The sequence below is a fragment of the Dermacentor andersoni genome, chromosome 4 (genome assembly GCF_023375885.2).
Source record: "Dermacentor andersoni chromosome 4, qqDerAnde1_hic_scaffold, whole genome shotgun sequence".
In the NCBI taxonomy this organism is placed as follows: Eukaryota; Metazoa; Arthropoda; class Arachnida; order Ixodida; family Ixodidae; genus Dermacentor; species Dermacentor andersoni.
Genome location: NC_092817.1, coordinates 119,250,450 through 119,265,227, shown reverse-complemented (window position 1 = coordinate 119,265,227; position 14,778 = coordinate 119,250,450). Strand labels below are relative to the sequence as shown.

Sequence of the window (14,778 nt, the reverse complement as noted above, 5' to 3'; positions counted from 1 at the left end):
CATCAGCAACTTCGAAACTGCACTTCCCCCTTGTCTCTAAATATTTTCCTCCCTCTTTCCCTTTCCCCACAAAGAGTAGCCAATTGGACTCAGTCCTGGTCAAAGTCCCTCCCTTTCATTTACCCCTCTCTCTCTCTCTCTAAGTGCTTTGTTCGCAATAAAAACTTGCAGATTACAGCCAGCACTTCTGTGCTGCGCGTTCCAGCGTCAGTATGCTTCTTACTCAGCTGTTTAGAGTCACAAGATAGTCCAGTATCGCACTCCTCTCTGAAACAATTTATTTGATCAGTAAACATGAAGTTAGCTTTTAGTCAACCAGTTTTCTGTAGAAATGCTGTACAACTTTGCTGTCTTCAAGCTGTTAGTAGCTAGTGAGCGTATAGGTAGAGGCGCTAACGAGTGTTTCCGTCCTGATGGTCCAGGTTTCAGGTAGATGCAATGGAAGAACCGATTCACGGTGGTACCCACCTGGACTCACCGTTGCACTTCTACAAGGATGGCTGGGATGCCTCTCAGATACCGCTCGAGAGGCTGCTTTTTTTGCCGGTGGTATCCGTGGATGTACGGCCACAGGCAGAGATGAATCCAGAGTACCTGCTGTCCGTGGACGATATCTTAGAGTGGGAAGATGAGTACGGGCACCTGCCAAACGGCTGCCTCTTCCTGGCTCACACTGGGCACTCCAAGGTGATGTATTGACGGGGTGATGGCTGATTCCCTTAATAGGTGTTTAGTAGACTGCCAAGAATGTGATCGTTGCGACCGATCCTTACAACACCCAATTTGCGAGTTTGCTTCCTTTCGCGGCTAAACACTTTCGGAGTCCGGCTTCTTGAGTGAGTTGGAATGAAATATTGTACCGGGGGGCTCTTTAAAGACGGAGACGATGTTTGCGGAGATAGACACAAAGGGTTGGAGATGAACACAAATTTTTGGCGATAAATATACGGGACAGTGTCATCTATGCTTATGTGTGTGTCGCACAACGACCCTCGTCATTAGAGCGCGTCCCAGCTCAATAAAACACTTTTAACTCTTAGGGATGCCAGAATAATCGACTCCAGCTAGTCGGTCTTCGATATGCCTGACAAGTCGATCGTTGTGACGACAAAGAAAAACGCCCGTTTATTTATCCATCACAGCTGTTTTCAGTTTGTTCGCAAATGTAACTTCGGCTTTTCTAGATGGTGTCACACAGCTCTCAGACTTCGTATTCTGTAAAGGAGTATCTGGCTGAATGCACCGTTCACTCCAAAAAAAAAAAAAGACTGATTTTTTTTCTCTTGCACAGCACTGGCCCAATCGCACGGCGTACATGGGCATAGACAAGAACGGTGACAAGCATTTCCCAGCGCTACATCCGGAAGCGGCTTCCTTCCTAGCTACGAAGCGCAGTGTTTACGGCGTAGGCCTTGACACGCCCTCTGCGGACGCTGGCAACGGATCTGCCGCGCACCGAGCCCTGATGAGCATCAACGTGTTTATCCTGGAAAACCTTGTCGGCCTGGAAAAGTTACCGGCCCGGGGAGCGTACGCCCTCGTGCTTCCGCTTAAACTCGACGGCGCCAGTGGTTCACCTGCGCGCGTGATCGCCCTAGTTCCATAAGGTGTTCAGCAAGAGAAACGCATCACCCTTATTATATGAATGAAATGAAGTAAAGAAAAAAAAAACAACCAAGAAGTAGTTATCTTCTTCGTTCGCGCTTGACAAAATCTTCTAACTAGACAGGGGCTCCTGTTAATTGCGTGCTTCTAGTTTATTTATGCTGTCTACGTCTTTCTTACAGCTCTGAGACACGTTATAACATGAAATAGTTGCGGTCTGGCTCATTGAAGCGTAACTTCTCACCTTAAGACGAATGCTGTGAATTAGGTTTTAACACGCATTTATAAGTTACGAACAGCATTAGCAAATTCTGACGAGACACGGTGAAGACTCACGATCTGCAGGACTTCAATAAAGTTTTACCATACCATATCATACGGTCAACCGTGGTAGCACGTTTATACGGGGAATCAGTATGTATGTATTATCACCACCATTCATAAAACTTACATGCAATCGCCAAAGCCTGCCTTCCAGTGCGAATCATGATAGCTTCTGTCGCACTACAACCTGCAGTTTAGCATCGAATATGTTCAACCTGTGTTCAATGGCAAGAAGCCTGCACCTGCAAGTACATTCAGTGAGGCACACGTACCAGCCTTACAGGTACTGCTGTGAAAGGCTCGACAACTTGCTTTTACGGTGTCCAGCTATGGGCATTCATGGTCCTGTGCTGCTGAGTAAGTTCCGGCACTTTGGTCTAGCACGATTTTAGCTCATTGAGTTTTTATTCCTGAAAGGTGAAGCTCCAAGATGACACGATGCCCCCAAAGTCTTCCCGGAACTGTTTTCAGGTGCCGTGTCTCTTACCTGTATAGTGCTTCTCGACAGTACGTGTTTTTGAGAATGTGCTTTGATATATACATCACCCATTCATTGGTGGACCGCAAGCTTATACGAGAATCATTAATATCCTCAATCAGTTATGTGCGATTTTCTGACATATTACACAGGGTGTCCCAGCTAATGTTATATAAGCTGTTCAAATAAAGAAAAGCTTAAAATACATGGTGCAAGATGCTTTTGTAAGCCTACATTGTTCGGGCCACAGAACTCTGACGGCTGAATGCCGTTCTGTTGTTTCTCAACTAACATTGTGACACAGCTAAGGTTCTGTTCCAGCTAACGTTAACTTAGTTGCAACACACAGTAGATCGTTCGAACAGCTTTAATTCATTTTGATTTTTCCCCGCCATGCTACAACTCTTCAATCTGCACTTTATTTTATTATATTCAGCAATTTTTATATTGTAACATACAGTCCCAATATAAAGTATATCAGCACTCGCGAACGTTCAGATGCAGCAATTTCCACAAAAATCTGCTGAGGTCTCGCCAAGGGGAGCTCTTCTGCATTTATTAAAGCCAAGATTTCATTACCTCCCCAGCTCATTTTTCGCATGCTGACAGCTGTCTTTCCCGATTGGCCAGTAGCGAGCTTAGTGCTAACAGGTACCGTACGCAGTGGGAACGGATAAGGCTTGGTGTGGCAGGTGATCTACGTAAGCGTAGACGTGAGCTCTAACACAAACATGCCACTCTCGTCGTACCTTCCACACCAAATCATCTTTTTCCCGATGCGATCATTCCTTCGTCGTCATGTCATCGTCATCGTTGCGCTGTCTTCATTATATCTTCATCAATGCGTTGTCATTTGACCATCACCACGGCCCTGTAGTCATACCGACATCATTCCATCGCCATCAAGACCACGCCGTCACGGTCTCGTATCATTCAGTCGTTATTTTGTAGTCGTCCTGTCGTAGTCATATGCCATCGTCATCATACCAGTGTGACCATGCCCTTGTGGTCATTCCTTTGCAATCATGTATTCGAAGCGATACTCTCATCGTGATGCCGTCGTCGTCATTTCATCGTCGTCATTCCGTTGTCGCCATGCCATGGTCGCCACGCAGTCGTCATCTTTTCATTATAGTCATGCAAGCACGTCGTTGCGTCGTCGTCACACAGTCATTGTCATGCCTTCGTGGTTGTTTCATGGTCGTCGTTCCAGGGTTACCTTCGCATTGTCATCACGCCCTCGTCGTAATGCCGTCATTGGCGTTTCATCATCGTCTTTGTGCCGCAGTGATCAGTGCCGTGGTCACATTTTCGTCAGGCCATTCTCATCATCACGCCATCGTTAGAATGACATCATCGTCATCGTTGCATCATGGTCATAATCGTCACACAGTCGTAGTCTTTCCATCGTTGTCATTGCTTCATAGTCATGCAGTCATCGTTATGCCGTCGGGGTCGCACCATCGGCCCCATTCCGTCGTACTGATTGCAGCGTCGTCACAGCATTGTCGTCAGACCGTTGTCATCACGCCGTAGTCATGATTCAGTGTCTTCCTGCCAATAAATTATGGCGTTTTAAGTGCCAAAACTACTTTCTGAATGTGAGGCACGCCGTAGTTTGGGACTCCGGAGATTCGGAACACCTGGGGCTCTTTAACGTGCGCCTAAATCTAAGTACACTCGTGTTTTCGCATTTTTGCTCCTATCGAAATGCGGCTGCCGTGGCCGCGATTCCATCCAGCGACCTCGTGCTTAGCAGCCCAATTCCTTCCATCGTCGTCATACAGTCGTCATAACTTCGCAATGGTCGTTCCGTCGTCGCCATTCAATATTTCGTGTCCTTCAATAAATCTGCATGAGCAAAAACTGAGCTTCCAAATTTTATATGAAATCGCTTCATCCTATGATAAAGCTTATACGTCTCATCACTTGTAAATGCATTTTCAGTTGGTTAGTTACCAATAGGCACCATTTTCAATATCAGTAGACTCTCAGGTAGATAATCTTTATTTGCTTGCTTACGTGGGTATGAGCTATTCATTGCCTTTTATCATGGACAAATTACTCCTTGGGTAGGCATAGAAATGCTTACGCTTTTAATAACGGACTGTATGAGCAGTAAAGGGAAGTTTTCATGAACATTGGAATGCTTTTCTTCAATATACATGACAGTCACATTCTTCTGTATCTCTGGTCCCCTCGAAATCATGGAGTCATTCAGTCTACAGGTGTCGAAGAATCCGCCACTACTCTGCCTGTAGCTGCATCTTTGATTTATGAGATAAATATACAGTTTCTGCAATATTACACAGCAGTCCGCACCGAGTAACTTGTAGGCCGACGTCTTGTTGACGTTTCGCGCGCTCGGCTTACCATGTTATCTATGTCGGCGCATGCGGGCCGGTTGCATGCGAGTACATTAGTGTAGCAGAGCTGCCAGCAACGTGGCATCGTGACCTGTGACGTCACGCTCCTGTTCCCATGTATACCAGCGTCCCACCGGCAATAAACGTTGTTCTTCACAGACAACCAGCTTGCTTACAATAAGCACGAGGCCTGCACGCTTCCAAAGATGTGGCGTTGCCAGATGTTGAAAACCGAGGGCATTTAGGTAAAACTGATTATGTCAATCCTGTGTTCGATCGGTCTTCTCTCACGCTACACAGGCCAGAAACAGCAAGCTATACTCGCAGACCTGCAGCTGCTACACGGTATGACTGTCGTAGATTTTAAAACGCGACATATCAGCATGAAATACGAACTCTGCGCGGCCTGTTCTTAAAACTATGTCCTGATCGTCTTGGCTGTTTACCTCCACCCGCTTGCGTTTGGTGCCCGCGGTGTCTTGAGAAGCCTCGGCGGCTTGCTCCAATTTTGCTGCATCTTTCTGGAGAACACAGGTTCTCTGGCACTGCTAGCGGTAAACGCTAGCAGTAGCAGAAATTAGAAAGCCTGACAACATTTCTTTGCACCAATTACATGCAATTAGACGACAGGAAGCACTGCACAAACACCGCCTTAGCAAAACTTTATGCAGAGTTGCCACGAAGTGTACGGAAACAAAACAAAAATCAATAGGCTGTACTTAACGAAGCAAAGTACATTTCATTGCACGAATTTACAAGCCCAGGAATGCGCAAGAGCCCCAAGGAAAAAATAATTGAAGTAAGCGTCACAATTACACAGACTAATACATCCAAATCCTTAATTCCATTCTCAATGCAATCGTTGCAACATCGAAAGCACACTTCCCAATTTATTCCTCTCTCAATCAATCCTTGAATAACATTAGGTGGGATGAAAAAATCTGTACTGCAATTCAAAGAATGCCAGGGCTGGCTATCACTAAAAGAAGTTCGCAATTGCTAGAAATGTTCGTAAGAGCAAATGCCAGCCAATTGTGATGCATATGTAGCGAAGGTCCGGCTTATGACAAACATCCCTTGTGGTCAAAAATGTTTGTAAACTCGGACCTAAGTCCTTCTGTTGTTTTCTTTCTCTTTTTGTTGCAGATTCACGTTGCAGAGAGATGTGGAGGAACCAGCAAAGTTCGTGTTAGGGTATTAGGGTAGCGTTGCCACCACGCGTACGGGAGCTCCACTAGCACCCAATATTTTCATGGGAAGGACAACGCCAATTGCCCCCGTGGCCGGCACACGTGACAGACAGGCCAAGTTCTCGGTGGTGTACAAGCTAGCAGCGGCAAGGATTCTGTGCACGTTGAGCTCCGGGTAGTGATCCAGCGAAGGCCCGTCCACGCCCATACCGTATGGCCGCCGCTCGCTTGTCAGAAACGTGGCTGCTTCGGGTGTGATGGAGGGATAGTGTCGGTCTCCGTTCTCGTCCAGTCCCATGTATGCTGTCCGATTGGGCCAGAACTATTTGTCAGGAGAGTTACGAAAAAAATAGAAAAATCAATCATTCAGCAGAGCCCCGGAATCACTTACATAACTAATGCGCTCGACCTGGAGTAAAAATGTATCGATAAATCAGGCATAATCATTATTATCATGATCATCATCAGTAGTGGTAGCTTTATTTATGTCTACGCTTCTTTACATGAGCCCTGCTTTGCATGCTTCGATATACTTAATTTGTTTAATTGGGTATGCGCGATGCTCACCCAGCGAGCGACGGTCAGAAAAGGGCACGACGATCCTCCCTTCCGGCCAATCCAGAACGTGACCCTCACCCTACCCGCGTAATTTTTACAGCGGAGCTGTTTAAGCTTTCGTTCCGCCGTGGAGGGTTACCAGGAAACTCAGCCCAGCTGTGCGCCGCCTCGCGTTGCCTAGCAACCACCTGGAAGGACCGAGCCACGCAACCTCCTCGCACCCCACGCGTGTAGGGTGGAGTCGTGCCGTCACATGCGAGTAAAAGCTCGGAACAGCCGGCGCAGTGACACGCCTCTCGCCTCCTCTACTCCGTGCGTACGTGCTGCTGCCGTGGGAAGACCGAACAAAGTCCGGACGCCCGAAGGAGAAGCGTCCTACCAGGAAGAGCGCCGTACTGCCAAGAGAGAAGCGATGTGCCCCCTCCGAGCTGATCCGTAACACCGCGCCGAAGCTGCGGCTGAGAAGAGGTGACGCCCAGGGAAAGTTTCAGTCCAGGGGGAGCCGGCGCTTGAACTCTCGACGTCGCTGAGAAAGCGATCCCCACCTGCGACTTCTCGAAAACTTCCAGCGTCAAACCCGCCGAGACGCGGGGGCTGCGACGGCCGATTCCAGCGCAAATTTCTGGGCATAGAGTTTGGCCACAGCTGTCGCGTTTGTGACCTACAGGAAAGCTCGGCGCGTGGATCAATGGGACTACGATCGACGAAGGAGAGCCCATCCTGCCCGTTGCGCCAGGATAACTGCCGACAAACGCCGTCGCCGAGCCGAGAATTTCGAGTTTCGGGCCAGAAACTACGAATGCTCCCGGGAATCAGTTCCGGGCCTGCACGTCACCGAAAACATTTAGCGCAAAGCCCGCAAATCCATGGGAGGTGCGAACGGCCGCTTCTAGCGCGAATTCCTCGGCATAGAGTTCGGGCACAGCTGCTGCGTCTGTGACCGGCTCTGGATCGACGTGAATCTCGCCACGGTGAGCTCGGTGCAGAACTTTGAATAGAAGAGCTCTGCCTTGCAAGGGCTTCGACATGTACTGAAGACCTGTACATAATAAACTGTGATGCACGTACTGTGGCTTGTATGCATGTGACTTGCTGGGGCTTGAGTGGCTTACCGGCCTGTTCGTGTATGACTTGGCAAGAACTTGGCGAAACTTAGCAAGTCTTGGCGACACTTACTATGAGCATAGTTAAACCATGCATAACCTCGTAAGACATAGCAAAACCTAGCAACGCTTGGTATGAGTCTAGTCAAGCCATGTATAACCTCGCAAAACTTAGTAAAACCTAGCAGCGTTTAGCAAAAGCTGGAGCAACATGCTCTGTGATCCAGCCTTGCACCATTAGTGCAAACTGCCCACATTTTTGTGTAACAGGGATACCTTGCTTAAAACGATATGCGACCACACCCGCTAGCACAGTCCTACTCTCACTGTCAATTGCGAGCCACCGTCCGAAAAAAAAAATCCTGACTACGCCACTAACAAGGTCCTACTAACCTAAAAAGACCTAGCTTGGCCCTTAACAAAACGACATGTCAACTAAACGAGCTCTCCGTGCGTTGCTTGAATTTTTTAGCACCAAGGGCTGACATCTATCGCTAGGAATAGGCCCACCCTGGCTGCACTTGCGTATGCTCGCGACCGACTAGCTGTCCTCATAGTCACTCCCCCCCACGCCCCTCTCCACATACCGCTCATATTCTTCTCTTCCTATTACCAGAGTTACTGGCTAGAATACCTTTTATCTCAGTGTAGACATTTGAGACTATCCTCAAACAATCTTTTTCGGTCTCTCTGCACTTCTTTCTCATAATTTCTCTTGTTTGATGCCCCATCGTTCCTAAAGTTAACACTTTACAAAACCTTGGTACGTTCTAAATTAGAGTACGCATGCGCCATATGGGATCCTACTCAGACTACACTCATTCAAACTCTTGAAGCCATTCAGAATCGCGCAGCACGTTTCATCTTATCGAATTATTCATGTCATTCCAGTGTCACATCTAGCATGAAAACCCTAAACTTGCCTGGCTTTCGTTGCGTCGAAAGTCATCTCGCCTTAACCTATCTATTATTATAATAACGATATGAAGGACGTTCTGTTTCATCCCCCTCATATATCTTCAAAGGCCGGTCATCGCTTCAAGGTGGCCCTGCCGTCTTGTCACACAAAATTGTGTAATGACTCTTTTGTTCCTAGAACCAGTGTCCCATGGAACCACCTTCCCTCCACAACAGCCAGCATAACTGATGACCATGAGTTCAAGATCGCTTTACAAGATTCCCTGTAATATCTTCTTTTTTTTTCTTAGCTGCACGTCTTGCCATTCTTCCCCCACTTCTTTCTGTAGTGCCTTTGGGCCCTGGCAGTATCTTTAAATAATAAATAAATAAATAGAAAGAATATAGTTTTCGCATGACTTCAACAGGCTCACAACTGATCACGAACTATTGCCTGCTTGTCTGTTGCTGTTACTGGTCTTTTGTACTTTTACATATTGATCCGCAAACCACCGCTTATGCCTCTCCTGCTCACAAATCTAAATCATTTGTTGCAAGTCACCGCTGTCGTTCAGAACAGAACAATATTTTTCAGTTCTCATCACAAGTAACTCTTGGCAATATTGCATTGTGAAGATTTGTTACAAAAACAAGGGCAATAACACTACAATACAGATAGATTTGTCTGTCTTTCTTGCGAAGACATATGGCAGCTCTAGAAAGCTTTTTCTACGCATTTTCAGATGTATTCCGGTATGCTTCCTCTAGTCCTTAAGCGTGCAGTGCGCGAGCATCCGCTGTTATTTGTACTGATTCGAATGCCTTTTCGCAATATATGTAGGCCATATATATAAATGTTCGTTGTATTTTGAAGTCTTTCAGTTAGTTAATTGATGGCATGGATGAATTTTGTTGCTAAATATTCTGTTTTTTATAGTTTTTCCTACAGCAGCTCTTTCTAGGTTTATTTAACTGAATTGTTTCAAATTTTCTAAAAACGCATTATAACTAGCTCAGTCGATAGGGTTACGTAACACGCAACAGTCTCCCACGTAACGATTGATAATTCCTTAAAGATCTTGCTAAACTAGCTTCACTTAAATGGCTCCGGGCGTTGAACGTTGTCAGATTTAGTTTCTGGCTGCAACTGATCCAGGGATTTCTGCCACCCTCTTTCCCGGAACATGTATGACCGCAGAAATTGTCCCGTGTTTCCACATTAGCTGGCATTCAGCCACCGGTCACTCCAGATAACGGTCTACGTGATGACGAAGTGATCGAAGCAGCAACACCTTGTCGTGGATGGCACTTAGCAAGAAAAAAATTGCGAATACTCGCTCTGGTTGTCCATAATATTGCGGCCCCTTAGGGTTGTGGGAGTTGATCTAACCTTCCATTTCTATATCTGCTTAACTCTTACACATCGTAGACAAATAAACATTCAGCCACTTTTTAAGGTGTGTGCGCTTCTTTTTTTTCCTTCTCTTTCCGTAAGCAGCAATCTTGCGTACGCAGTAAGCTTTGCGTAAGCAGTAATCTTAAGAGAAAATACGCAGTCGAAACTGATGTCTCTGTTTCGCTGTTGAAAAAAGAAATCGCTTATTCACATGTTCTTACTCGGCACTGTCCCGTATCGACAAAAAAGAGGCAGCCATCAGGAACTCTTCCGTGGCGATTTTCCCAGTCCCGTATGTCGGACACAGTGACACTGTAGTTGGGATCAGCTTCTGCCTGTGGCCGGATGTCTATCTTCACAATGGGCACGTACATGAGACGCTCGATGGGGATGTCGGCCACAGACCACCCACCCTTGGCGCAGTGCAACGGGGCGTCTATATGTGTACCACCGTGTGTTGCTTCCGAGATGGTGTCGATCTGTCCCCTGAGGACACGAGAAAAAAGATATACGATCTGGCACACGAAAGGACGAGTTAGGGAAGAGGGTGGGAGCACACACAAATTGTTAAACACTGGTTTCATGTAATTCCATTCTCTGAAGCATGCAATGGTGACTGTTTAATACACATATCTTTAGCTCAAGCTCGAACGCTTAATGTAGTAAAGAGGCATGCCCATATATACGGTAAAATATGAAGAGAACATGTAGGCATTCATGCTAATACCTAATACCTAATAAGCGGTGCAGTCAAACCTTCCCCTCCCCTCTCCTCTGGACTCTATCCAACATTACCGTCATCAGCGTTCAATCTCACTGCGCCTTACACGGCATCCCTTTAAAGCTTTCTTATATAAATGATCATGATGGTGGACCCTGTATGAAACTACCTGGGCTAGGAACATTCGAGCAGAACGAGCGCCTAATTTCAACTAACGCTGAATTGGAGGGAAGAATTCTCAGCACCTCCTGAGAAGAAATTTCAGATAATGTCGACGTTGAGGACTGGCCCAGCCTGTATGAGCGTGTTAGCCAAAACAACCGCTGGGACCCTACCATTATACTAGCGAATGTCCTATTCTACTTGGGCAGAACTCCTCGTGTCTGGTTCCGGACACACGAGGAGGAGATCTATAGCTGGGATGCTTTCAAGGAGAAACTCGGCGACCTCTTTGGAAATCCCACCGGTCGGCAGCTGGCTACTAGAAAGGAGCTTGCTACCCGAGTTTCCGATATTTTTCCGATCAACGCAGGCTGCGGACCGTCTGGCACTTCCGCAACAGCTCCGCAGCAGCTCCGCAGCAGTTTTCGTGCGACTGCGGTGAAGGCCGGCGTGTGGCCGTTTGGGTGTGAAATGTCATTCACACGAAAGTGAGCTACGCCGACTGCGTCGAAGCCTGAAATTTCAGCTGAGACCTAATTATCGAGCCTTCACACACACACACACACACACAGACACACACACACACACACAAAAGATCGTCTTGGGCATACCTCACTCGCATAGACGAAATATCATAGCGCAGTTTATCTTAGCCAGTAACCCTCAATATTTGTTGCTGACGGCGCAATTCACCAAATTCACTTAGAGATCAGCTAGAAAGGGTATAAACAGGGACTGTTGCATCTGGGCCATCTGTGCCTTTTGTCTAAAGTTATTTTATGTGTCTATTCTTCTTAATTTAAGCACGCTGGTGCCATAATGGCTCGTTTTGTTATGATCGTATAGAAAGAATGCAGGTATCTATGTAATATTACTTTCGATACACGGCCGAACTTCACTATACCGATTCGCTATCTATGATGTTTCAATTGCTCGGATTGGCATACATCTGCGAAGGATTCCTTTGGTTCGCCTCTGAGCATCGCATTTACATTTTCGGAGCTAGCATCAGCGCTCAGCAGTGAAGCATGGTATTGTGCTGTGGGCATTGGCCTAATTAGCAATTAAATACTTGCGTACCTATTGAAGCAGCAAAAATAAGAGCTCCTTGTTGTCTCCAAGGATATGCCGAATAGAGGCGATACAGTAGACGGTGTCATTGGTGATGCCCCTCCTTAACCGTTAAACACATTCCACTGATTTAGTTTCGGGTCGCCCCCACCTTAACATCTTTAATGGCGAATGCCATGAAAATATTTGTCTACGTAAGTTTGAATTAATTCGTGCAGCAGGAAAGTAAGCGTTATAGTATCCATGACGAGTTTTAGACAAAGGCTACGCAAAGCAGTGTATTTTTCTGAATCAAACATTGTTTCTTTTTATATCGTTTTTTTTTTACTCTGTAGCACTTATTTTGAACACGATCTCGTCTACTGGCTCTGTTGATATTCTGAACATTCTTCATTGTCGCAGTGCAGAGATGACCTCAAAGATTTCTTATTGTTATTTAGCAAGCGCCATTTAATTCCGCTTCCTTTCCACCGGAGTTGCGAACGAAGAGCATACTATATGTGTTAAAAGAACGTCGCAGGTAGCTTCTCTCCTACTGCTGTCTCTCATGCATCGTCACATTGTAAAATTTTGAAGTATCTGATAGCTCATTACATAACTGAACCCCTTTTTTGACAAAACCGTGCTTACCACCTATCAGCGTGGCATCGGGAAGGGCTATTCCAATGTCACGCACTAATGTCAGTTGTTCATAGTGTGCAGCAAACATCCTACACAAACACCTTCGAATTGGTGACATTTTGCTAGATTTTAACAGCGCGTTGGATAAACTTCGCCCAGAGCTCTAAAGTCTAAATCCCTGCCAACTTTGTAGTATACCGAAAACAAGTTTATTGTCATAGGGTTCTTTAACGCCTGCTTTGTTAAGAATTATTATGAATATTTTGGCATTTATACAAGTCTCTGACAGACTTACAGGCGTAAGCGTGTTGTGTAAGGGGCGAAAACATTTAATGTGATAGCTGAAAAGTGGAAAGTAATTGGAGGTCTAGGTCTCCGGGGCTTTGCAAAGAGTGAGCGGGCTATCTCCATTACACTGACATAAGGGATGACTTGGGGTATTATGGCTTCTCTATCACGGCAGCATACGACCGAGGCTGCTGCTTTCTTTCTCTCCGCATCCATGCACCACTCTCCTCCTCATTTCTCTGTCCTACCAGGCGGTCAATGAAGCATTGTCAAATGTCGCTGCAGCAATTGGTTGTTATAGCGAAGTTACCGGGAAATAAAATTACGTTAAATTGAAGCTATTCTTTAAAGGTATTAAAGGGGTCATAGTTACTCAGAGTGTACACTATAACAGCACAGAAGCTCCTAAAGTTAGTGTTACAACAAAAGCAAACTCGATAGCGGTGACATGACAGTGCCGAAATTCTGGTGACGGCCGCAAGCAGCTGTTCCGTCGGTCGTTTATCATCGCGTGACACATAACATCCAAGGAACTGCCTTCACGCTACGGACTGTACTTGGAGAGCTGTTTGCCTCGGCAAGTTAATTCGAAGAAATAGAAAAGGTCATGCCGTATGTTGCACCAATTAGCCACTTGAGGATTTCTTATTACGCACTTCGTTTTAAGTGGACTGTCGTGATACCGCCATATTAAAAAACCGATGTGAACTGCATGCAGTGTGGTTGGGAGCTAGATCGAGTAAGTGATATTTCGAATAAAGTGATCTCGCTCTAACGAGTGTTAACTGTATCCCTACGAATCGTAGTTCGACTTACAGTGCGCGCTAAAGTATAAAGATGGTTGTGCGTATGGAATTTGCAGTCACGAGATATGATTCATCTTATTGCCCAAGGTGTGGCTTTCGCACGTTAAAATCCCATGAATTATCATTCGCTAGAAGTCGCACAGTCTTACCATTGGTTCCCAGGGCCTGGAAAAACTTCTATATCTAGATGAAAGGATTCGCCGTCTTTCCAGTATATAGTGTCATTGGTGTAATTGTTTGTCAAATCAACAACCACGGCATTCTTCAGTTGGGGAGGCCCTTTAGAGGAGTGCTTCGCTCCATCTTCATATTGCGTGACGCGAACTACGCAGTAGATACACGCTGCCACACACACCAAGCACAGCAGGCAGTATCCAACGTCGCGCATCTGAAGCAAAGACCTTCCAATAATCAGGCTTCAGATTGAACATCATTAACCTGACGCTACAAAGAATTCACATGCAGGTGAAAATAGATAATAATGACACTAACAATAATAATTGCGTACATTACTAAATGTGCCTTCGAAGTGTTAGGGTTTGAAAATTAAAAGAAGGCAGACTGTACTATATGGATGAAATTGTAGTGAAGTGAATATTTTTGTTTACTTTGCTTGCGTGTTGTGGAGATTTATAGTCATTTTAACATTCATATAACCGTCGCAACACAAAACAACTTCTAACGAGCTTAGTTAATGCCCCTATCACATAATTTAAGGACGCAAAAAGAACACGAACATATACCATGTGTACCTTTCTTTCATGTAGTGACTCAACTACGTACAGCAATCTTTGAACTAGCAAAACTCGAAGTCTTAGCAGAAAGAAGGAAAGAAACCACACAAAAGTTATTTCACTCAATTTACTCTCGCTAGCTTGTAATTTTGCGAGTGCGACACATAGTCCAGGACACCACCAGGGCATTCCATGACGAGCACGCCCGTAGTGTCAGGGCTATCTTCCGACTAACAAACCTGTACTGATCATATTTTTTTTCTAGGGCGACCGATGAGTAGCCCGCCTTACCTTGCAATGCTCCTCTACTCGCTCGTGCTGTATAAAAAATGTAAATGTTTGATAATGTAGTTTTCGTGTTTGCATATATGCTCTTTCTTTAGTTGTCTAGCTTGTCCTGGTACAAAATACATATTTTTGTTGAAGTTATCATGAACGAGCTCCTTCTGCTGCTTAGA

General features: G+C 45.7%; 2 protein-coding genes across 2 annotated transcripts; one reads left to right on the top strand and one right to left on the bottom strand.

The window, feature by feature from the left end:
- Positions 1 to 352: 352 nt before the first annotated feature.
- On the top strand, positions 353 to 1,734 carry LOC126537454 (isatin hydrolase-like). The gene is made up of 2 exons (XM_050184462.2): positions 353 to 687; positions 1,292 to 1,734. The coding sequence occupies exons 1-2, from the start codon at positions 439 to 441 to the stop codon at positions 1,604 to 1,606; spliced, it is 564 nt and encodes a 187-aa protein (XP_050040419.1). The 5' UTR covers positions 353 to 438; the 3' UTR covers positions 1,607 to 1,734.
- A 3,753-nt stretch (positions 1,735 to 5,487) lies between these two features.
- LOC126537452 (isatin hydrolase-like) lies at positions 5,488 to 14,065 on the bottom strand. The gene is made up of 3 exons (XM_050184461.3): positions 13,736 to 14,065; positions 10,139 to 10,403; positions 5,488 to 6,285 (listed from the first exon to the last, which is right to left on the bottom strand). The coding sequence occupies exons 1-3, from the start codon at positions 13,972 to 13,974 to the stop codon at positions 5,971 to 5,973; spliced, it is 819 nt and encodes a 272-aa protein (XP_050040418.2). The 5' UTR covers positions 13,975 to 14,065; the 3' UTR covers positions 5,488 to 5,970.
- Positions 14,066 to 14,778: the final 713 nt, after the last annotated feature.

Bases quoted from the DNA above. Each gene is read 5' to 3' on its own strand.
- LOC126537454 (XM_050184462.2), top strand. From the start codon at position 439: ATGGAAGAACCGATTCACGGTGGTACCCACCTGGACTCACCGTTGCAC. The intron at 688-1,291 runs GTGATGTATTGA...TCTCTTGCACAG, and splicing joins CTCACACTGGGCACTCCAAG to CACTGGCCCAATCGCACGGC.
- LOC126537452 (XM_050184461.3), bottom strand. From the start codon at position 13,974: ATGCGCGACGTTGGATACTGCCTGCTGTGCTTGGTGTGTGTGGCAGCG. The intron at 10,404-13,735 runs GTAAGACTGTGC...TCGTGTCCTCAG, and splicing joins CCAGGCCCTGGGAACCAATG to GGGACAGATCGACACCATCT. The intron at 6,286-10,138 runs GTAAGAACATGT...CCTGACAAATAG, and splicing joins TCGATACGGGACAGTGCCGA to TTCTGGCCCAATCGGACAGC.